Source organism: Nothobranchius furzeri, chromosome 14, assembly GCF_043380555.1.
Source record: "Nothobranchius furzeri strain GRZ-AD chromosome 14, NfurGRZ-RIMD1, whole genome shotgun sequence".
Classification (NCBI taxonomy): domain Eukaryota; kingdom Metazoa; phylum Chordata; class Actinopteri; order Cyprinodontiformes; family Nothobranchiidae; genus Nothobranchius; species Nothobranchius furzeri.
Window position 1 is genome coordinate 2449215 of NC_091754.1, and position 23111 is coordinate 2472325.

Consider the following 23111-nt stretch of genomic DNA (forward strand, 5'->3'; position numbering starts at 1 on the left):
GTCCATTATCCCCGCACGAACAGCATTAATAGCTATTGTAATAGAATTCCTGTGCTTGGTGATTCATGGCTTAACCCTTTGAATCGGCATTTGAACCTGGTGGAGATTATTTTAGTCTTTATATCTTATGGAAACATGCAAGGGGAAAAAACTCAAAAATTATAAATATTTAAGAAAAATGTAGGTTTTGAAATCAAAAATTAAACGTTAGTATTTTCCAATATTAAAAATCTTATTTTATCATCAATTAATTTTAAATTCAAACCATTTTTACTTCAAACAAATATAGAAAACACAAAAATGGAACCTTTTAATAGCTGTTTTAAGGAACTGAAGGAAATTTAGCTTTCTTATACATTTTGATATTAACATAAAAAGGGGTTTGAAGGAGAAATAAGTGGAGTGTTCAATAAAATACAATGGTTTAAATATCCAAACCTATTTAGTTTCATAGCACTTTAAAGAGAAACATATGTTTTAAAAAAATAGTCTTTTTTCTGAGCTCAATACTTGAAAAATTCACCATAACTGTGTTTCCACTAAAGGAGCTTCAGGAAATGTTTATGAGAGGGAAGGTGACAGGGGAAACATTGCAGCATAATCCTATAACTTGTTGTGGCTCCGTATAAAATTGACCATGTCAGGACTTTGCATTTTACAACCCTCACACCAGTGAGGGACATCCCTGATTAGTGCCTAAATGCATGCACAGACTAGCCTAAAAATCTAGACCAACCCTAGCAGTAGCAGAAAGAATTTGCTCTGCAGGTGTCTGGCCACACTCACTCCATTGTAACCTCATTAGGTCTACTATTGGCCTAGTTTTGTGTCTGGCCAATCACAGTGCTCTACATGCTGGGCGGGCTTAACCCTAGAGCTGCGACGGAGAAAAACGACAAAGATGGCGTCAGCTCAGGAATGGTGCTCATTTTGGCATCAACGTTGGACGGTGTAGACTTGAGCCCTTCTTTCAGACATGAGCAGATAGAGGTTTAAGTCGACACAATTGGCAGAAACATGACTTGACCACTGAATTAATTTTGGAACCATTGAGAGTCCAGCATCTAATTTACCCCAGTGCTAGTCACACATTGTTTAAAGTTGAGGTCAGGAAGGCTATGGGAATGATGTGCATGAGAGTCTTTCCACGGATCCACGAAAAGTATTGCCTCAGTCTTAGACTCATTTATCAGCAAAACGTTGGCTGCTAACCAGCCCTACACCTCAGTCAAACAGTCCGAAAAATGTGCACCAGCATTTGGTGTGTCCACTGCCACACATAGCTGGCAATCATCAGCGTATATGTGGTAAATTAGACCAAACCGCTTCAGGATTTGCCCTGCAAGAGGTAGATACAGAAAAGGAGGGGTCTCAGTACAAAGCCCTGTGGGACTCCCCATTGCAGTGGAAGACAGGTAGGAGCTATATGAGCGAACAGTTTTAATGGCTCATGGTCAGGCTATCCACGGACATTAGTAACCATCAAAGTTTTATTCTGTCAAGTACGCTGTAATTTAATCCATTCTCGAGACAGGGTGAACAAATATGTGGTGTAAAAATATGGAGCTAGGATTGGGACAATATTCAATGTAACATGTACCAAGTCTTGTAACTTGGAACATGTTTCATGACATGTATGTGGACTGTATGTCTGTAAGGTTAGAGACCTTTAACCCAGATCCATCTAACACTGAACACTTTTCACAACACTTTGATTTACTTTGTAATCAGGTCCTGGACGTGGTTGCCCCTCTCAAACTTTTCAAGTCTTGGCCTAGGAGGGAGCCTTGGCTCTCTGATGTCACACGGGCTTGTAGGCGGGCGAGTAGAGCCTCTGAGAGAAAGTGGAAAAAGGATGGCCTACAGGTCTCGCGTGCGTTGTTCAGAGCATCTCTGGTTGCTTATCAGGATGCTGTGAGGGCTGCTAGAACGGCCTATTTTGCAGACATCATTGAGACAAACTCCAATAATCCTAAGATTCTCTACAAAACACTAAACTCTGTTCTGGTGTATCACGAGCCTAGCTTCATGTCTCCTACAGCTGCTGGAAACTCTAAAGATTTTCACAGATTCTTTGTTGATAAAGTATCGGGCATTAGAGCAGCTATTTCTGGTAACTCTGTTGACCCTGTTCCAGTTCCTCCATCACCACCCACCCTGAGCTCCCTCAATACTGTTTCATACTCTGAGCTGAGTAAGCTAGTTGCGAGGCAGAAGCCATCTGGCTCTCCACTTGACGTTTTGCCGCCTCGTCTCTGGAAGGCTGCCTTTCCGTGCCTTGGCCCTTCACTTGGTCAGATTATCAATGGAAGCCTCAGCACAGGTGTGGTCCCAGCTGCTTTGAAAGCAGCAGTTATTCGGCCGACCCTGAAGAAACCTGGTGCTGATGTCTCTGTGATAGAAAATTACAGGCCTATCTCTACCCTGCCCTTTACATCTAAACTGCTTGAGAAAGTCGTTTATCAGCAGCTGGTCTCACATTTAGCTGACTCTGATCTGTTTGAGGTTTTCCAATCAGGGTTCAGGTCTGGCCATAGCACAGAGTCTGCTCTACTGAGGGTCCTAAATGATATCTATCTATCACTAGATCTATGGTGCTTCTGTTGTTAGATCTGACGGCAGCCTTTGACACAGTTGACCACGCGATTCTACTCGATCGCTTGGAACGATGGGTTGGGATCAAAGGGTCTGCTCTGGATTGGTTTAGATCGTATCTCCACAACAGGACATTCTGCTTTAAGCCGGGCGTACACTGTGCGACTTTTTCACTTTTTTGAGCCGATTTTCCAGTTGTGCGAGAATCCACGAGATCGGGGCGAGTTTTGCGCCGAGCGGTCGTGTAGTGTACAGGGGGTTACGAGAGGCAATTAACACCACGTGACCAGCTACCGATCAGCAGTCGTGAGGTCGCACGGACTTCTGGCGTGTTTAATATTTCGCTCGTCCCTCGTGAGGGTATCGCACTGTTGAAGCGGCGCTGCGAGCAGCTGCGACCCAAAAAGTATCAGAACCGCTCACGGCGCATGCGCAAACACGAAAGCAGGGGCGGAATTTAGGAAGCGGAAGCGACAAATAAACAAATCAGGCAAGACGACGACTACAACAATTCAAGAGCAGCAGCATGGCCACGGAACAACAACGTGTTGTTTGGACTTCAGCAATGGAGGCCCAAATTGTGGAACTTTGGCAAGGTCACGCAAACCTTTACGATGTGGGCACAAAGACGTATCACGACCGCAACAACCGGGAGAAAGATTGGCAAGCAATTGCCACACAGTTGCAGCTGCCAGGTAAGCATCGATGAACTGTATTGTTTCTAGTAACAATCAAGCAATATTAACAGTAACATGTAGTAACTTTAGATAATACATTTGCCTATTTATTGCTTGAAACAGTAACTAACGAACTGATGTAATTCAATTCAATTCAAATTCAACAATTCACTTAAGAGTTCACTGAACCAATCGGATGCTGAGGAGCAGTTTGGCCAACAAGTAGCTGCAGAAATGCGGAAAGTCAAGGACAAACATTTACAGCTGAGGCTCAGGAGAAGCATCATGAACTTAAGTTATGATGCACAAGAGGCAGAACAGGCTGGACAATGTCCTGTTCCACATGTCAGTCCTGCACCTTCCTTCCACACGCAACAGTTCCAGCCACCACGGAATGACAACTTTTTGCAATCACCATCGCCAATGTCATACAGACACCTGCTCAACTCAGACTAGTTAATTACTTTTATCAATAGTATCTTTGTTTTAGTATTTTTTTTAAATCATCATTTTGTCTTAAAAAGGAAAAGTTTGCCCTTTTTTCTCCCACACAGGTTGTTTGGTGTATATGTAAATTCCTGTTTTTTTTATCTGCCATTGTTTAAATAGTTTTCATAAATAAAAACTCTTTTTGAAAAATTCTTTAATGTATTGTTCACAAATGTTGCAAACATAAGAAAATGCATCACTCCACTCCCACACATTATGAATTTTCAAAAGAATCCACCCTAACAGTTGAAATCAGCCTTTAAATGCAGTTCCGTACACATAATCAATGTCTTGTTCTTGTTCAGAGAAAGTTAACAGCCAGACAGGAAGACCATCTGAGCCAATGACTGAGTGGAACCAATGCTCTCGCTTTATTTACAGAAGTTTAACGCATATGAAGCTACACCATGTTTTCCTGCCAGGAAATTCTTCCTGCAGGTGAGACAAAGTACTGGGCTAACACATCACGTTGTTTCTTAGCATCCACTGAGGGGTTCCTAGCTCTGCTTGCCGAAACTGACTGAAGGGCTCCCTCACTTCGCCATGTGCCACTGACCAGCTGATGGTTTGCATCTTCAGAATCCACAAAGCCAGGTGGTGTGTAGGCATCTGATCTCTGTTGTCGGAGGAAGTTGTGGAGACAAAGTGTTGCAAAAACAATTGCAACAACTTTGTGTGGATGCAGGCAAATTGTGGTTCTGAAAACGCGAAAGCGATTGGCCAGAATTCCAAATGTGTTCTCAACAACACGGCGTGCTCTGGAAAGCCTGTAGTTGAAAATCCTTTGATCATGGTTGAGGTTCTGTGATGGATATGGTTTCATCAGATCTGGCCTAAGGGGATATGCTTCGTCACCAATGAGCACATATGGCATTGTGGAGTCAGTGCCTGGCAGGGTTGCATCAGGAGGGACATTCAGAGTGCCTGTGTCCATAGCCTCTCTGAGATCAGAATGGGCAAACACTCCAGCATCAGACGCCCTTCCTTGTGTCCCTGCGCTTGCATATACAAATCTATAATTTGCATCAACTACAGCCATAAGTATGATGGAAAACCTTGACTTGTAATTATAAAACGTGCTTCCACTGTTGGCAGGGGGTTAAATGAAGATGTGTTTCCCATCTATGGCCCCTATGCAATGTGGAAAATGCCACTTGTCTTCAAAGTCTTTAGCGATGACCTTCCACTCAGTCTCAGTTGATGGTGTCTGTGGAAGACGTACATGGTGAGACATTATATTAGTCTCAGGTTTAATCAGGACTGCACATGCAAATTAGCTTCTAGCTAAATCTGGTGCAATGCATCACATTTCACTATTTATGCTTAATATTGTACATGGTCCTTAAATAAACAAACAATGTTTAATTGATGTTATCTCTCTCAACAGGTTCATAATCCTCAGAATGTAAACACACTTCAATAACAACTTTTACGTTCCAACTGTATGTGCATGAACCTGTGATGTGCCACATGCCACTCTGTTACTTGAGGGTCCTTATCAAGCATGTTTTACACTTTTTACTGATCAAACACACCAGATTTACATCAGCAGGTGAATAAATTGCTTCTGCACAGCGCGATGGGTGGATGCGCTGTTTTAGGGCAGGGAAAAAAATTACCTTTAGGTATTCCTCACGTAATACTAGAGTTATGGCTGCACAGGTTTCCATCACAATGCGGCTCAGTGTGGTGCTCCCAATCCTGAACTGGAAAGATAAGGAATTGAAGGTCTCACCTGTAAAGATTAAGAAAGTGTTTCATAATGTGTAAACTTGATTTAGATGTGTGTGTGTGTGTGTGTGTGAGAGAGAGAGAGAGAGAGAGAGAGAGACAGAGAGAGAGAGTGTGTGTGTGTGTGTGTGTGTGTGTGTGTGTGTGTGTGTGTGTGTGTGTGTGTGTGTGTGTGTCACAGAAAGCCTCTCCCTAGGACTGATCACCTTCCTCAGGTGTGTGTCTCTCCTGATGATTTGAGGGGTCACTCTCTCCAGAAGGTCATTGAATTCTTCCACAGACATGCGGAGAAGGTCCCGAAACCCCTTCATATCATCGATCTATTTCACACATCAATGCAACAGCATTACAAATGGCGGTTGTCACTCCACCCACCACCCCAAAGTCCCTCAGCTGGTCAAAATGTAATTTAATTCAATAGATACAATTGTAGTTACATAAGGAAAAGATAATTTCAAACATCTTACCTCCAATTCCCGCTGTAGATTTGACAAACCATACTGGCAACGTCTGCCCAGCCATTTCTTTGTCCACATTTGTCTTCTCTTTTTCTTTTCATCGACACACATGATGGCAAGAAGAGCCAAAGACAAACGTCTTGTTTTCACGAGCATTATTGCGGTTAACAGCGAGCATGCAAGCGCTTTTCTGCTCGGAACCGAACTCGTGGTTTTCGTTTTCCCTGTTGTTTACTTCCGGGGTTTTCTTCTTCGTGTTTGTAATTCTAACGTGTTGCGTCATCTACTGGCTAATTTTTAGCTGCGGTAGTTCATGCCACTCGTACAATGTGAGCAGTCGGGTCGCATGCGAGAACTGGGTCGTACAGTGTGAGCACATGGCTGGTGAGATCTGCTCTGCGAGGAAGTCGTACAGTTTGAGCTGAAGCTGAACGCTGCGAGTGAAAAAGTCGCACAGTGTACGCCCAGCTTTAAACTGGGTGATGTTTTTTCTTCTTGGGAGGGGCTCCACTGGGGGGTCCCGCAGGGATCAATCCTTGGTCCTCTTTTGTTTGCCATTTATTTGCTACCTCTGGGGTCAATCTTTCGTAAACATGGCCTATCATTCCATCTCTATGCTGACGATTGCCAGATTTACTCTCCATTGTGTCAGGAGAAAGGTCACTCTATCCCAGGGGTGGGCAATTATTTTTTCCTTGGGACCACATGAGAAATAGAAAATATTGTGGAGGGCTGGGCCAAAAGGCTGAAGTCAATTATGCATAATATTAATGGTATTTCTTTATAAAAAGCAGTAAATACCATTGTTTTTTCAAGCGTAGACTAAATGTTATAAATGAGCAAAAAGGAAAAAGTGAGGTTGGCTTACAAAAATGTGATTTATTCAAATTTCCCAAGGCAATGGTAAACAAAGTGCGCATTTGGTTTTTGTTAAACATTTGTGACTTATATTAGTTAACAGTTTCAATCACATTCACTCCAAAACACATTTTGAGTTTCAAATATTGTTGGAAAGAGGTTCTTAGCATTCTACAGACACACAGTATTGTCTGTAAAATAAAATCACTGAACTGTGATCTTGAGAAAGAGGTTTAAAAAAAAGTGTCCCAGTTCACTGCTAGTTGCCTACATTTGTGGTCCAAACACCTTATTTTGTGTTTTTAAGCAATTTTTTTCTTATTCAGTGAGAGAAATCTCTCTGCTGGGCTTTAACGAGTGCATCAGTCAGGTTGAATGTCTGAGGTGGAGACGCGAAACACAGCTGACAAATGATCATCAGTGAGAGAGGATCTATACCTGGATTTAGTAAACTTCATCATTGAAAATGCTTGTTCACAAATGTAGGTAGAGCCGAAGAGAACCAACATCTTCTGAGCATGTCTCCTCAGGTTTGGAAAGTTCTCCTCCTTAAGAGAAGAGTAGAAATCCAGCAGAGATCCTGAATCTCTGCTTTCAAGTCCCAACCCCTCTTCAGCACTTTCCCCAGGCTGAGCCATCTGACAGCTGTGTGGAGTCCTCCAAAAGAGCCACAAACTGTCTGTGATTCATCGCCCGCGCCCTGATGAAGTTTATTATTTTAGTAACAACATCAGTAACATGGTTGATTTTTAGCACTGACTTGCACAACACATGTTGGTGTATAATTCAATGCAAAAACACCTATTTTTGATCTGCATCGATTTCTGTCACTTTATCTTGCATGCGTTTCAAAAGTCCGACATTTTTCCCCGTAAGATTTGGACAACTGTCTGTTGTGACACCTGACAGTCTCTCCCCTTTCAGTCCCAGCAGGGTTTCCCTTACATAGGCGTAGCCATGGCGGCCCACCACGGCTGAAATCCCACCGCCACGCCTACAACATCCCAAGTTTTATTGATGTTTTTTTTTGCGCCGTTTCCCGAAGAAGCAGCGGGAACTACTGTGTTGTTGCTTGTGATCACAGCCGGCAGGTAGCAAGGAGGAGGAGGCAGGGCAGGGTGGTTACAGCTATGAGCGTACGGATAAAGCATTTTTGACGAATACGAGCAAGAAACGAGTGTAAAACTCGTAAATATCTGTAATCGTGCTGAATGAAATCCTCATTGGGTAACTGACTGTCTTCACGCTCTGTGATTGGCCAGTCAGATAGAGCGCCCGCCCCTCCCTACACACAAAACTGCAGCCGGGAGCTCCGTCAGCTCGGCCCAGGCATCAACGCACACACACACACACAGACAGTAAAGCCGGGCGGACACTGTGTGACTTTTTCACTTTTTTGAGCAGATTTTCCACTCGTGCGAGAATCCACAAGATCGGGGCGAGTTTTGCGCTGAGCGTGGTGTAGTGTACAGGGGGTTACGAGAGGCGATTAACACCACGTGACCAGCTACCGATCAGCAATCGTGAGCTCGCACGGACTTCCGGATTGTTTGATATTTATCTCGTTCCTCATGAGGGTATCGCACTGTTGAAGCGGCGCTACGAGCAGCTGCGACCCAAAAAGTATCAGAACCGCTCACGGCGCATTCGCAATCCTGCATCAACTCCGCTCACCCGCTATTTCCCTAATAACACACGTTGTTCGTTTTTATTTCTACACGTTTTTTTTACTCACAATGATTGTCAAGAAAGCGTGTTTGTCATGTTCATGTCAAATTAAACTGATCACAAAACACAGATTTACTTTGTTTATTTCGTTTCCTCATCCAACCCCCATAAATCCCTGTGTGTCCTCCTGCAGCACTCCTGAAGGACAACAGGCAAAACAAGACAAAAAAGTCTGACGTGTTGAGTTAAAACGGCTATTTTTAGCTCATTTTAGGTCCGACGTGTTGCTACCAGACGTACAGTGAGCACATGACTCGTGAGATCTGCCCTGCGCTGAAGTCGTACAGTTTGAGCTGAAGCTGTGTTACGAGTGAAAAAGTCGCACAGTGTCCGCCCAGCTTATTATAATGTTCACTGTAATGCATCTTGATGTCTTAACAAATAAATTAAATGAAAAATATTGGTCAATAATGCCAAATATGTATATGTGTGTTTCAGTCATTTTTATACTGGCTTAAAAATACTTCATTAAGTCTACTAAGCAGGGGTGTAGAACGTTTTTAATAAGGCCAGCCCGGTAATGATCTTGGACCAAAATACAGGGGGCAGAGAGTCAAATAAAGAGGGAAAAAGAAGATGTTTTTCCAGACGCCAAGAAAAATTAAATGCCAAATCCCCCCTGCAAAGTGTGTCACTGAGAGTTTAAAACAGAAATTATTCTTGTGCAAATATTGGTGTATTCACCTTTAATACTAGTTATTACAATGCAGCAGCCGCTGGATTGGTGCAGTTCAAAGTGGAGTGCATCAAATAAAACAATATTAACATAAAGGTGAGGCGTGTCCCCCCCCCCCCCCCCGCCAACACCACCTCCACCACAGCTGGAAAAATTCCTAGGGGAAACACTGCCCAGAGTGTCCATGCACGCATTTACCTCTGTAAAAAGATCACTCCCTGTCGTTGTCCCTTTTATCGACCGCATTGCTGCCTGCTCCTCTGTGAGCTCCGTTATCCCCCGGACAAATACGAGCAGCTGGGCTGTGTCCCGGACATCACAGCTCTTGTCTAATGAGAAAAAGTCAAAACTTGCCACTTCACGTTGCAGCTGAAGCTCCAGATTCCCCGCAATGTCCTCGATCCTCCTGGACACGGTTCACCTGGACAGCGGGATTTGCTCAAATGCGCCTTTTTTTCAGGGCATATTAGTGCTGCAGAGTCCACCATGCACTCTTTGACAAACTCTCCCTCCGAAAACGGCTTGCTGTTTTTAGCTGTTTTGTGGGGTATCACAAAGCTGGTCCTGGTTGCTGCATCCCTGGATGTGTGAAGCTTAGTAAAACAGCCTTGCTGCTTTTGCAACTTTTGCTAGCAAAGCTTCGGATGTCCCAGCCCTCTCAGCATCAGATGAGTTCTTGTATTTTTCCGAGTGTTTCTTGTCGTAATGCCGACTCAAATTGTAGTCCTTAAACACGGCAATCTCCTCCCCGCAAACCAAACACACGGCTTTACCTCCGACTTCAGTAAAAAAAAAAATTAGCAGTCCAATTTTTGTTGAAAATCCTGCATTCGGCATCTTTTTTTTTTTTTTTTTTTTTTTTTTTTGCATGAGCGGACAATTCTCGGGCTACAATCACCATGTCAACCGCGGGCACTTGTTGCTATACGTATTGCGTCATTGTGCACGTAAAAAACAACTTCAAAATAAAAGCAATGCAGCCTTAGCCCATGCATGAGGTAAAATGAGAAAATACATTTATTTTGTAATTTCCAATTAACCTTACGCGGGCCGGTCAAAGTCAACCAAAGGGCCGCACGTGGCCCGCGGCCGTAAAATGCCCAGGTCTGCTCTATCCAGTCCTTTGTGTCCTGTATTAACGAGGTGAAGTCTTGGCTAATGGCCAACGTTCTACATCTGAATGAGGGAAAGACAGAGCTCATTGTTTTTCACCCCAACAGCAGGAATGTGGATCGTTATGTTGATCTTGGCCCTCTTTCTCCCTACTCAAAACCAGTTGTTACCAGTTTGGGAGTGAAAATTGATGCTGGACTTAAATTTGATGCTCACATCAACTCAGTGATCCAGTCCAGTTTCTTTCACCTGAGACGCCTTGCAAATATCAAGCCAATACTATCGAGAGCCCACCTGGAGCGGGTACTGCATGCCTTTGTTATTTCTAGGCTTGATTACTGCAACTCTCTTTATTCAGGGTTGTGTCAGTCATCACTGCGTCGTCTACAGGTTGTGCAGAACAGCGCAGCCAGGTTCCTGACTGGGACCAGGAAACGGGACCACATCAGTCCGGTTCTGGCCTCCCTGCACTGGCTTCCGGTTTGCTATCGTGCACAATTCAAAATCCTCGTCTTTGTTTACAATTTCTTCCAGGGTGGTGGTTCCTGAACATGTTTGATTCGGCCCTCTTTTACGTTGAATTTCTTTCACAGTTTTCATTGGTTCACTCTATCCCTTGTTTTACCCATCTGTCCTGTACTAGAATGTTTCATCTTTTTTTGTAATTTGTATTTTGTAATTTGAATTGCTTTTATTTCTGAATTGCTTTTATTTTTGATTTATTCACTATATTTGTACTTCTACTGTACCATGTTCAGCGCCTTGGGCTTCCTGAGAGGGTTGTGGAAGGTGCTTTATAAATAAAGCTTTGATTGATTGATTGATTGATTGATGTAACTTGTAACTTTAGTTTTCTAACTTGTAATTCTCAATTTGTACTTGTATTTCTTGTTTTGTAACAGGAAATTTTCATTTTGTACATGTATTTTTTATTTTGTAAAATCAAACTTTTATTTTGTACATTTACTCATTTTGTAACATCAGACATTTGTAACGTGAGGAAGTATGGGTTCTGTGCCAAAGGTCGTATTTGTCCGGCTGGGTCAAAGCTGGGTCACGCAGCACCTTCACCCACAGATTAACCCCCAAATTCCACTACCTCCGCTCCGCTGCGCTCCGCTCCGACACGAACGCCGGAGCAAAATCGGTCCCGTTCTAGTCAATCAGAGCAATTCCACTACTGCGGCCGTGCTCCGGCAGTGCGGCGCCCTCTGTTCCGGCGTCCGGCAAAAATAGAATCGATCCTATTTTTGCCGGACGCCGGAGCACCTCCGCAGTAAATGGACAGAAATCACAACGGCCCAACAGGAAAAGGAGCAAGCACATCTTCCGTTTTTCACAATAAATCGCTAAACAAAAGGCGTTTTTTGTTTCATATGCACAGGTTTAACAACTTTTAACAACTATCAATGGCGGCTGAAGTTTAAATGCACAAAAATAAGCCATAAATACAGTTTCTACTATCAAAGTAGTCACACTTTGTTGATCCAAACACTGCTGATCTCTCAACACAACTGATGGGCAGATTAAACAGTTCATGCCGATGCTTCTCCCACACAACGGGTGTTTGGATCTAACTTCCGCGTTTATTGCCCGGACTGTATCGCAAGATCTCGAAAATCCCGCGCATGCTTGTTTGCCCCCCTCAGGTCTCCGCACCGGAGCGGAGCCGTTGTAGAGCGGGTACCAGTAAAAATTGAGTTCGGAAGCGAGCGGCTGCGGAAGGCGGGGGCGGACCGGAGCGGAGCGGAGGTAGTGGAATTTGGGGGTAAGAGCTAAGCCGCCAGCAAGTCTGAAGGACTCCACAACATCCAAACACCTGCTCTCCAGAAGAAGGACTTCACACACAGTGTAGTCATAATAAAACAGAGTCTTAAGCTTTCTTTATTTTATTAATGTTAAATAATCATTTGATCACTTTGCTCATGTATTTTAATCAAATGAATGATTATTATGCTTTGGGTAATCATAATGAACTATAATGAATCAGTATACTTAATTAAATAATGTTTTTGAAGATGTTAAGCGATGACCTTCACACCTCTTCACACAGGTCCGGATCCACAGTAACTTCAAAACACATTTGCTCTGACGCACAACACGTTTGCTTTGGGAAGAGAAGTGGTTTCGGTAAGGAGGCAAAACGGAAGAGAGCAGAAGTGCGGAACGAACGCCACGGGGAAAGGAGCCCTGCAGGCTCCTGTTCTCCCCCCACGCTATTTCTGTCAAGCCAGACAGAATAGCTGAAATGCAACCCGCTAACGCAGACTCGTCCCAGAGTCTTTTGATTTCTGAGTTAATTTAAACATGAGATAGCGCATCTGCCAAAAAGCTTCAGCAACGTGTACCGAGGTCAACTCTGGACTGGACCGTCGCACACCTTCGTCTTCTCTGTCAGCCAAGGTGTCATCTGGAGAACACATCCTCCTGAGGTCCGGATCTAAAAGAGGGTCCTAAGTGCGGTGAAGCAGAACACGACCAGATAGCGTTCTGATGCTGTTTTTCTAATAAGAACTAAAGTTTAATTGCAAAACATCATTTTTCACTCAGTTCACCTTTTCTCTGCCTGAAGCAATCTCAGACACCTGCATGCAAGCATTCATAATTCCATCATCCTCAATCTTAGCACATCCAACACAAGGTCTATTTGTGCAAGCTTAAAATATCAACTGTTAAAGATTGTCCAAAAAGGTTGCCAATATTGATTGTTTTTCCTATCATTGTCATTTCAAATCGTTAGTTTAAATTGAAGAAATAAATCTCTTAAAATTTAAACTTGCCTTTTCATTGAACTGAAACACAGACAAACGGATACGATCGTCAGTTTATCGATGAAAACAACCTTTGAGTCTTCTTATCTCTATACCGTTTGGTTATTAATTTGTTAAAATTAATATTCCAGATTATTATGTAGAAGGGTTCATCTTTCATAAAAGAGCCAACAACCATTACGCTACATATTCATTCAGAAACATGAAACTTTCAGTTTTTACCTAGCAGATTTCCTAAATAAAAAATATCAATGTACATGTTTGAAATCAAAACTCTCAAAACACACATTTCATTCTACAGGTACAAACCTCAAATCTTGTGTTACAATCACGTTTCTCGAATTCCTGTCCAATCATTAGGAGAGGAGGGCAGGGTTCTGTCAGAGATGTAGAAAGAGAGAGTTACGACACTCTTTGAACTCGCGGTCACGTGGTTTATGGAGCTCTCAGTTCCAAACATCCCACAGCGCCGTAAGTCAGTTTGAACGGCGTATGGTGGGACAAATCACAAAAATTTAATATAATCACATTTCCCCTGGCGATTTGTGGTAATTATTGAATAATATTATATATTATGTCCTAACTCCTTCACAAAGTAGCCTATTTATATTTTTCCGAGCATTTGTAGGAAGACAGACACCCGTGACTGTTCTACATTACAGGAACACGACAGTCCTAACACACTGTAGAACACATTTAGACCACATACATTACTATAATATATAATAATACTTTTGATATAGTAATGCAACACACTGCTCTAATATAAGCATATTTAGTAACTTTAAGTCCTACGAGAAGCCCTAAACTCGAGTTGTAATATCCATTTTAAAGTGTTATTGAAAGCTAGAATTCTGCTCCAGCTTACCTTGAAGAAAATACGTAGCTGTTTATGCTTTGAATGATGATCTGTTATGTTCAGTAGAATACATTTTAAAATCATTATTTTATATTTTTATGTGAAGACAGTACATGCATCTATAACCCAGTTTATCTGGTTTCTATAGCAACTAATTAAAAAGAAAACTTCAGTAAAACTGTATGGTTCATCACAGTAGATAAAAAAGTGTTAACTGTGGAAAAAATGAACTCCAAACTTGTACAACATGTATAATAGCATTTTTAATAAAGCGTTTTACCAACATTATGTTTAGTCATTACATATGCACAAATAAGCTGAATCATTAATTATGAGCAATGTACTCAAGACCTAATGAAACTCTTTTGAATAACTTTATTGTGATTATTATTAAAATAAAATGTGTCCGTGGGTTAAAATTTGAAATGACTAATTTTAGGGTTGGATAAAATTTTTAAATGTAATTTTACATCTCTATATATTTGGTTCAGTTCAATATTTCTATAAGTACAAAAATAGTATTTTAATAATCCCTTTATAGGTTGATTATCTTACCGTGGTTGGCTGCGCTGCATATAGCAAACGGTCTGAGGGAGGAATCAGAATTACGGCTTACCCAAAGATGCAGAGAAGAAGAAAATGGTTGGCTCAAGTCAGCAGGAGCAACCTCACCATGACCAGAGATCACAATAACAAAAAGCTGTGTGCAGCGAGTTTAATGTGCACGCTATAATGTTTTCTATCAAGGCTCTACATGTTCTGCTCTCAGCTGCACAAGGCTGCAATTAAACTGTTAAATGTGGCAGGAAATAAACTAATACACCACTCTACAGGCACATTTTGAGGAGGGACAGTTTACTAAGACTAGGCAAGGCAAGGTGAGACTCAGGGCTGATGCTGTGTTTGTTCATCGCCCTGAACCAAGGAGGAGGAAGGACCCCGCAGTGAAGTACAGCAGAACCGCTGCATGTTGATCCACTGGCCAGTGACCACACGTTGTACTCAAGTAAACTGTGGTACGAATCTTTTGAAATATTAAGATATTTTTATTTATTTTATTTTAAAATTATTCTTTATTCTAACAGTGCCATTGTAATTTCAGAGAATGAGGAAAGCAGCAGCAGCAGTGAGGCAAATGAGATGAGGGACAGTGAGAGGGGACATGAGATGGTATCAGGAGAGAGGGACATCCCAGGAAGCCATGAGGAGCCGGCGTCAGGGCCAGGAGGAGAAAGGAACAGGCTCTGCAACCAGGGAACCCAGCTGGAAAACCTAAGGGAGGAAGTAGAAAATCAAAAAGGCATGAAAAACTCAAGAGGCGGTAAATGGAGTAAACAGACAATCAAAAAGGCCGTACAACTCTGTTTTTCAGTGGGTTCAACAGGCTGCAGGTTTCTTCAGGACACGAGTATCCCTCTGCCTGATGTTCGAACCCTGCACAGACAAATGCAGCCCATTAACTGGAACCAGGTGTGTTAGGAGAGGTGTGTGACATGCTCAGTTTGGAGGTTAAAAATCTGACAGAGATGGAAAGAGAGTGTGTGCTTACTGTGGATGAGATGGCAATCACTCCAGGCGTGCATCACTCCATCACAGACCCAACTGGGATTTGCCACCACCGTTGTTCCTGGTCTGCTCTCCGCTCAGCCACGATGAAAACATGAAGATGGACACATGACACAGTTTAACCTTTAATGGTTAAATACGATTTTTGTTTTAGTAACTCTTTGACATTTATTTATTGATAGTTGTGTTATTGTTAATTCTTATTTCTTGTCATTCCTTAATAACAAAATTGCACATGCTAATATTATAAAGCAAGTGGAAATGAGCAGTTTTATGGAAAATGTCAAATTTTTAAAAAGTTATTGTTCGACTAGTGTTCTTGAAATATCGTAATTTTATTCTTATTACTTGAGAGCACAAAACAGAACAACATATCTTCTTATGTTCGTAATCCTGTTTGTCTCATGCTTCAGCAGTTCGCTGCAGTCAGTGTTATTAACAGAAAAATATTAAATAATTACTTGTCTTCACAATCACATTTTCTTTATTATTGGTCTCTCCATTTGTGCTTCCATTTCTGATGCATGTTCGTGTTGACAAGGCAATCAGCAACGTATTGTACAAAAAATCCCAAATAAAACTAATAATGTAAAAAGTTTATAACCTATTTCACACTGTGGGGAATATTTTTAAAACGTAGAATCAAAAAAGCTGAAAGAAACCCGTCTACAGCTCGTCCTCCTGCTCACAACCAACAAGCTGCACACAGTTAGCTCATTAAAGGTTATCTAGCTAATACTGGCAACATAAAATATCGTCGTTGGCTTATTTTGGTACGAAGCGGTTAGCTAACGCTTCACAATGCAACAAAATGATGACATTTCATCAACTTACCAAAGAAAATCCTTCCGAAACACCGAAAATGAACTGCAGTCAATGCAGCAGCGGGGGCTGTTTGTAACTATTGGAAGCTCCATGAACCACGTGACTCCCGCATTCCATTCTTTCCATAGGAGTCTATTGGAGTGTCGCAACTCTCTCTACAGCTCTGACAGATCCCTGCCCTCCTCTCCCAATGATTGGACAGGAATTCGAGAAATGTGATTGGTAGCTAAGACTCGTGATCTCATTGGTTCCACCCAAGTTCCTCCCACCGACGCTAGAATTGAGACAAAATGATTTGGTTACAGGTTTTGCAGAACAGCGCAGCCAGGTTCCTGACTGGGACCAGGAAACGGGACCACATCAGTCCGGTTCTGGCCTCCCTGCACTGGCTTCCGGTCTGTTATCGTTCACACTTCAAACTGAATTAAAGGGTTGTAGAGGAATTTCCACCACACTTTTTGGCACCAGGAGTTTCGAAATTTTAATGTTAAAGAAGCATCAGTTATCTTTTCCTTCCCATCTGCTTCATCAGCAGCTCATCCGATTTTACAAATGCCGGTTATTTGGTGACATCTGCTGATATCATTTCCTACCGAGTTACGCCCAGTCAGCATTAATGAAACATAAGTCCTGCCCAGTTAATTTACTCCGTCATTTCTGAGTAGCTACCCCAGGTCAGGAATTCATTTGAATCCTCAAATGTTTGGGACACTGGTCCTTTCAGGACGACCTAGTGAAATGGAAATGGGCACATGCCGCGATCAAATCTGGTAAAATTGTTTCGATAGTTGAAACAGGTCACATGTTACTAACCCATTAGAATGAAAAGACCGATTATACATATTAAATCCCTTCCAATGAATACATTGAATACATGTTATTTTGTTGCTGCTTGGAATTTCCCTACTAACATTTTTTAAACCCTTTTCAGGGCTGGTGTTTGTTATCCTGCTGGTTCAGATCCAAACATGGACCCATGCTGAGCTACCACTTTGTTTCCATGATGTTTTACATTATTGTCTTGCTAAGATCTAAACTTTGGTTCCACTCTAAACACCATAAAGGAGATTTTTCAGGCAGGATTGTCCTGCTTTTTGCATCAATCTTCTTGTTTATCACAGGAAAACATCCCTGCTGATTCTGCTTTGACCATGTTTGCTTGTAGTGATGGATTTATGAGGTGACGCTCAGTATCTGGTTTCTCTCCAAACACACTTTGAAAAGCCAAAAAGCTCAAACAGAGAAGCATCAGATCAAAGATTTTTGCTTTGCTATCCTTTAAAAACATTCTGGTGCTATTTTACAGATGAAAATGTGTTTTATGTCATCTAAAATTCTCCCATCATGACATCTCTGGGTTTAAATAATAAATTCCTTCTATTTTTTGTTTTCTTCGGAATAATTAATGTACATTTTTAGGTGTTTTCCCTTCATACATTAATTAACATAACTAGACAAGTATGAGCATTCTTAGGTGAATGAACCAATTGCATGAATCTTAACTGAACATTAAATGATTTAAATAAGACTGTTTTTTGTTCTCGGAAAATCCATCCAAGAAAGTTAGATTCTGTAAAAACATTAATATTTAAAGGTCTGGGCATTTCTTCAGGCAGCCTCCCGGAGTCACCGAATCTGAAGATTGTATAAAATGGTATAACACCAGCTTGCAACACACACACATGCAAGCATTGCACATTCTGTAGCTCGGAGTAAGCGAAGGTCAGCTGCAAGTCTCTCACTATGCATACAGCATTCTTAGACTAAAGCAGTCTGCATGAATATTTTCCTCAATTATTAAGACGATTTTAGAAAAAGAGAGGCAATCTTGTATCTATTTCTTTGTTTTCACGACGTCCAGCGTCTGCTGCCGCTAAAACCCGCTAGCAGTGTTAGCTCAGCTTTTTCTTTCCTCAGCAGTTTCTGGAACATTCACAGTACCATTACCAAGCATTAATGTAGCTAGGTCAAGTTTGGCTGCTAAAGCAGACTGGTGTTAATCATTTAATTCAATACCAAAACAAAACTAGCATTAGCACTCTATCACTACCTTCAACTTAGCTAACCAAAATAATAGCAAACTGTAGTAACGAACAGATAACGGCTATCCCATCCTGATATGCAGCGTACAAAAGCTTCTGTGGTCTCTGGAAAATGGTTGTAAATGAAAGTGTTGGCGGTGTGGCAGTTAGCATTGCTGCATTCCAAAGATTAGTCTGATCCCGGTTCGGTTACCATCCACCACAGAAGTTTTTATCTGAGAAAAGCAGTTTTTGCCTCAGTACTTTTTCTATATGGTTTATGTTATAAATGTGTGATAGATGGTCTTATTAAGTAGAGATGAGTAAACAGATTCATTACAAAACTCAAGCAGTAAATATTCAGTATCAGAATATTCTAAACCCAGTTTTTAGCTTTCTTGGTTTAATCTTAAATACTGTCATGGCAAATCAGTAAAACAAGCTAGTTTTTAAACTCAAACACGTTTACAGAACTCTCCAGTCAGCCATCATTCCTAGGCCACATCCGCCAGGTATCGAGAGAGCACAAAACTTCATTCACCATTTTCAAGCTCCAAATGTCTTGATTTCCGTGGCTTCAGATGGCGTTTTTCTTTTTTGGGACTCATTTAGTTTGTCCTAAAGGTGAAGTGGTAGCACTTCAAGTCTCGGACGACAGAAAACGTTTGGACATGGAAAACAGTGACTGGTGTTTAGCGCTCTCTTGTTTCCTCTGACAACACGAGTTTCAGGCTCCGGCAAACATGGCTCATGGATGATACTCAACAGGAGACGTAAGCCCTGGAACACTCACAACGCTCATGTATTGAGTGTGAGACACCCCCATTCCCCACACCTCCGATATCTGACGCAGAAGAAACGCACCCACCCCCCACAGTGTTTGTATTCAGAAGCTTGCTTGTTCTGTAAATTTGCTATTGCAGCTTTAAAATCACAGCTCCGCAGCAGCACCAACAATCTGGGAAAACCCCACCACTGAAAGTAGAAACTTCCAGAACCGAACTTTGTACTTTTTGCCTGCTCACGGCGTTACACACACACTCTCACACAGCCATTCTGCCAGCCAACAGATAACCATGTTCCCAGATGATAACTCCTAACCCTAACCGCTTCCATAAGACCAGAACCAGACTTCGAACAGAACATGTAAACAGGGGCGCCTCTAGAAAATTTGGATGGGGTGGCCAGATGGGGCCAAAGAAATTTTTTGGGGTGCACCAAATTGGTCCTTGTGGTAACTCTGGGAGAATTTGGTTTGTGGCGATGTGCTGCACTGCACATTTATTCGTTTTTATTAAAATAACAGTACGTATCCAAAACATTTAACTTAAATTTTACAAACACAAACATTTCAGAGAAATACGTTCCAGTTATTTAAAATGTTATCCCAAATCTTTTAAAACAAAAGGCATTTTTAGGTTAATTCACCTGTTGCTGTGTTCACAAAAAAAAAAAGAAAAAGCGCCCAGACCTTTACCTTTTAAATGGTGAGCAACAGAAACATTTATATATTTTTTAAATTCTGATTATTTCTTTACTCACTAATTGTAATATTTTATTTTGTTTTACAATTATGTCTTGAATAAACAAGATCAATAAATGGTTTGACTGAACATTAATATGTTCAGGAGGGGGGCAGCAATTTTCTAGGGGGGGCCATGGTCACCCCTTGGGGGGCGCCCTTGCATGTAAAACAACTCCTCAAATGAGATTTACAAACAGAATGGAACATTCTGTCTGAGACTAGCAGCTAAGCTAGCTTCCCTTCCTGTTTGGCTGTAAGTGACGGGTTGTGTGCAGCAGCGTGCGACGTTCAGAGGAGCCGTTTGATGTATGGGTTATGATCGAATCATTAAGAACGGGACATAAACCATGGTTAGATGAGGTTTTCCTCATTTTACGTTGCAGAGGCGATTAAATTATTAATCTTTTTGAGAAAACATTTAATTCAATGGTTGCCATCGATATGTGGAGAGCATTTCAAACATGGCACCTCGTAATGCAAGGCATGACAACACCGCAGCATGTTTTCAGACTAAATCAAGTCAGCTGAGGTAAATTTAGAAGTTCATCTGTGGAACGTGAGTGATGAATACGTCACACAGCTGTTTGAGCTACAGAATAAAAAGTGTGTGTCGTCCACACATGGAAGAGTGAGAGGCTCATCACATGCTGGAGCAGAAGAGAAGGACATCTATCAACCAGCAGCAGACAGAACTGATGACCTGAGCTCAGATCCCCACCTCCTCTCATCTCCACTTCCCTTTCTGAGCAATGCCATGCCTGTCTTCAACTTTCTTTGTTTTATGCAAAAGCCGCCACGTCCAGAAGGAACAGATTAGCAGAAGTTCTTTGATCCTGTTATGATTATTTTATTTGCTTCGGCCACATCCTTCTCTCTGCTGCAGTCACTCCACAATATGCTTTGAATTAGGAAGAGGAGGAGGGGAGAGGAGGGGAGGGGAGAGGAGAGGAGAGGAGAGGAGAGGAGAGGAGAGGAGAGGAGAGGATGGGACATGAGAGGAGAGGAGAGGAGAGGAGAGGATGGGACATGAGAGGAGAGGAGAGGAGAGGATGGGACATGAGAGGAGAGGAGAGGAGAGGAGAGGATGGGACATGAGAGGAGAGGAGAGGAGAGGAGAGGACGGGACATGAGAGGAGAGGAGAGGAGAGGAGAGGAGAGGAGAGGAGAGGATGGGACATGAGAGGAGAGGAGAGGAGAGGAGAGGACGGGACGAATAGGAGAAGAGGAGAGGAGAGGATGGGACATGAGAGGAGAGGAGAGGAGAGGAGAGGATGGGACATGAGAGGAGAGGAGAGGACGAATAGGAGAAGAGGAGAGGAGAGGAGAGGACGAATAGGAGAAGAGGAGAGGAGAGGAGAGGAGAGGAGAGGAGAGGAGAGGAGAGGAGAGGACGAATAGGAGAAGAGGAGAGGAGAGGAGAGGAGAGGACGAATAGGAGAAGAGGAGAGGAGAGGAGAGGAGAGGACGAGACATGAGGGAAGAGGAGAGTATCGATACGTAAATAAAAGAAAACATTTTAGTTTCTGTATTTAAAGACATTTGAATAATAATTTGAGTGTAAAGTGTTTAATGTTTAGAAATATACAACTCTTATTTTTATATTTTAACAACATTATAAGAGTTTTATTTGTTCCTTTAAAAAACAAATATTATAACTTAGGCGATTTGCTTTGTTGAGCTTCTATTCAGTATTTGTTGAATTAAATGCAAAACTCATCTGTGCATCATCAAGAAGTACACAACATTTTAGGTTTTAGGAAGAACATTTGTTCCAAAATTCATTAAAAAAAAGGGAAAATAACAACCCACCTAAAGTTGAACAAAACAAACAAACAAAACTATCAAACAAAACAAACAAAGAAAACTATCAAACAAAACAAACCAACAGAAGTAAGGAGCGCAGTCGCACATGAACGTTTCAGAAGTGAAGTTATCTTCAAGGGAACTTATCCAATTTAGTGTGCAACGCAATCATGGAGCAGAGAGGAAGTATGAATGGGTTTAGAGCTGCATGGACATGTGGAATACATTTGAAAAAGTAAACACACACACACACACACTCTACAGTACAGTCCATCAAACACTCGCCGCGTTGTGCGTGAAACCCACTGGGTACACTCATACCCTACAGACAGTTTAGACTCGTAGGTTCTGCACACAGCTGCTATTGTGTACGTATAAATTCACACACGTTCACTCTTATCAACAACTTCCTGGCACACACGAACAAAGCAGAACCTTTTCTGTGCCGGCTGCAGCCAGAGGAAGTGGAAGCGAGCTGTGATAAATAAATCTGGAGCAGAACTTGGGATGTTTACGTGGTACAACAGGCCAGAGACGGCCTGGTTCCCGTCTTCTCTTTCAAACAAAGAGCAAATTAAACACCAAACGTAATTAGCTCACACACATCTCGTGGTGGTCTGATTGCTGGATGTGCACGCGCCCGATTACCCGAAACCTGCAACCAAACGGGCCGAACGTCAGGCGGTTCGGGTGTTCTCACTTGATTGGAGCATCTACTATTTCTATGTCATGAAATGCGTACTTAATCAAACATAGACATTCATACTGAGTTAAGAATGATTGGATAATTTAGTAGAACAAAATTGGATTTGAGCTGTAGGATACAGACCCATGGGCCAAAAATAACCACATTTAAAGTACTTGCAGTAGTAGTAGTAGTAGTAGTAGTAGTACTTGTAAAAAAATAAGACGGTTTATAGACAAAACGCCTTCCAAAACCTTGTTTACAGTAGATCTCTGTCCTGTTTGTTGTGTTTGATCAGGCATGAGTTCAAACCAGCAATTAGACACCACCACTTGGTTTCCAAATGACCATTGCAGCCTTAAGAGGGACCACAAGACCCAATGGGGAGGGTGTCACACTCAGTATTTCACGTGCACACCAAGGCGAGGACGGTTTGGTGCCAGCCCGATGTGACCACATCCATCTTTCATATCTGGTCTCTGAGGAACGCCAGAGAGGTTCAGAAGATGCCAGGAATAAATCTACAGACACACCAGCAAGTATGTAAACACCTTTAGTTTATTTTCGTTAAAAAAAAGATTTTCTTTTATTTAAAGACGAGTCCAGCAGACAAAACCATTCCTACAAAGGAAGGAAGTAAACAGAGAAATCTCTTCAGCTTTAGTCACCAAACCGAGCCTGTATTTAATAATTACCTGCATGCTTGCTGATATCCGTTTGCACTCCAGTTT

The 23111-nt window shown here is 42.0% G+C and overlaps 1 protein-coding gene across 2 annotated transcripts; it reads right to left on the bottom strand.

Annotated features, from left to right (window-relative positions):
* Positions 1-3961: 3961 nt before the first annotated feature.
* LOC129164887 (uncharacterized) lies at positions 3962-9323 on the bottom strand. Of its 2 annotated transcripts, XM_070544372.1 has the most exons (3): positions 5699-9323; positions 5381-5496; positions 3962-4968 (listed from the first exon to the last, which is right to left on the bottom strand). In XM_070544372.1, the coding sequence occupies exon 3, from the start codon at positions 4798-4800 to the stop codon at positions 4162-4164; it is 639 nt and encodes a 212-aa protein (XP_070400473.1). In that variant the 5' UTR covers positions 4801-4968; positions 5381-5496; positions 5699-9323; the 3' UTR covers positions 3962-4161. The 2 variants fall into 2 exon arrangements, with proteins under 2 accessions (XP_070400473.1, XP_054602451.1); XM_054746476.2 differs by lacking the exon at positions 5699-9323 and having other exon boundaries at positions 5381-5686.
* Positions 9324-23111: the final 13788 nt, after the last annotated feature.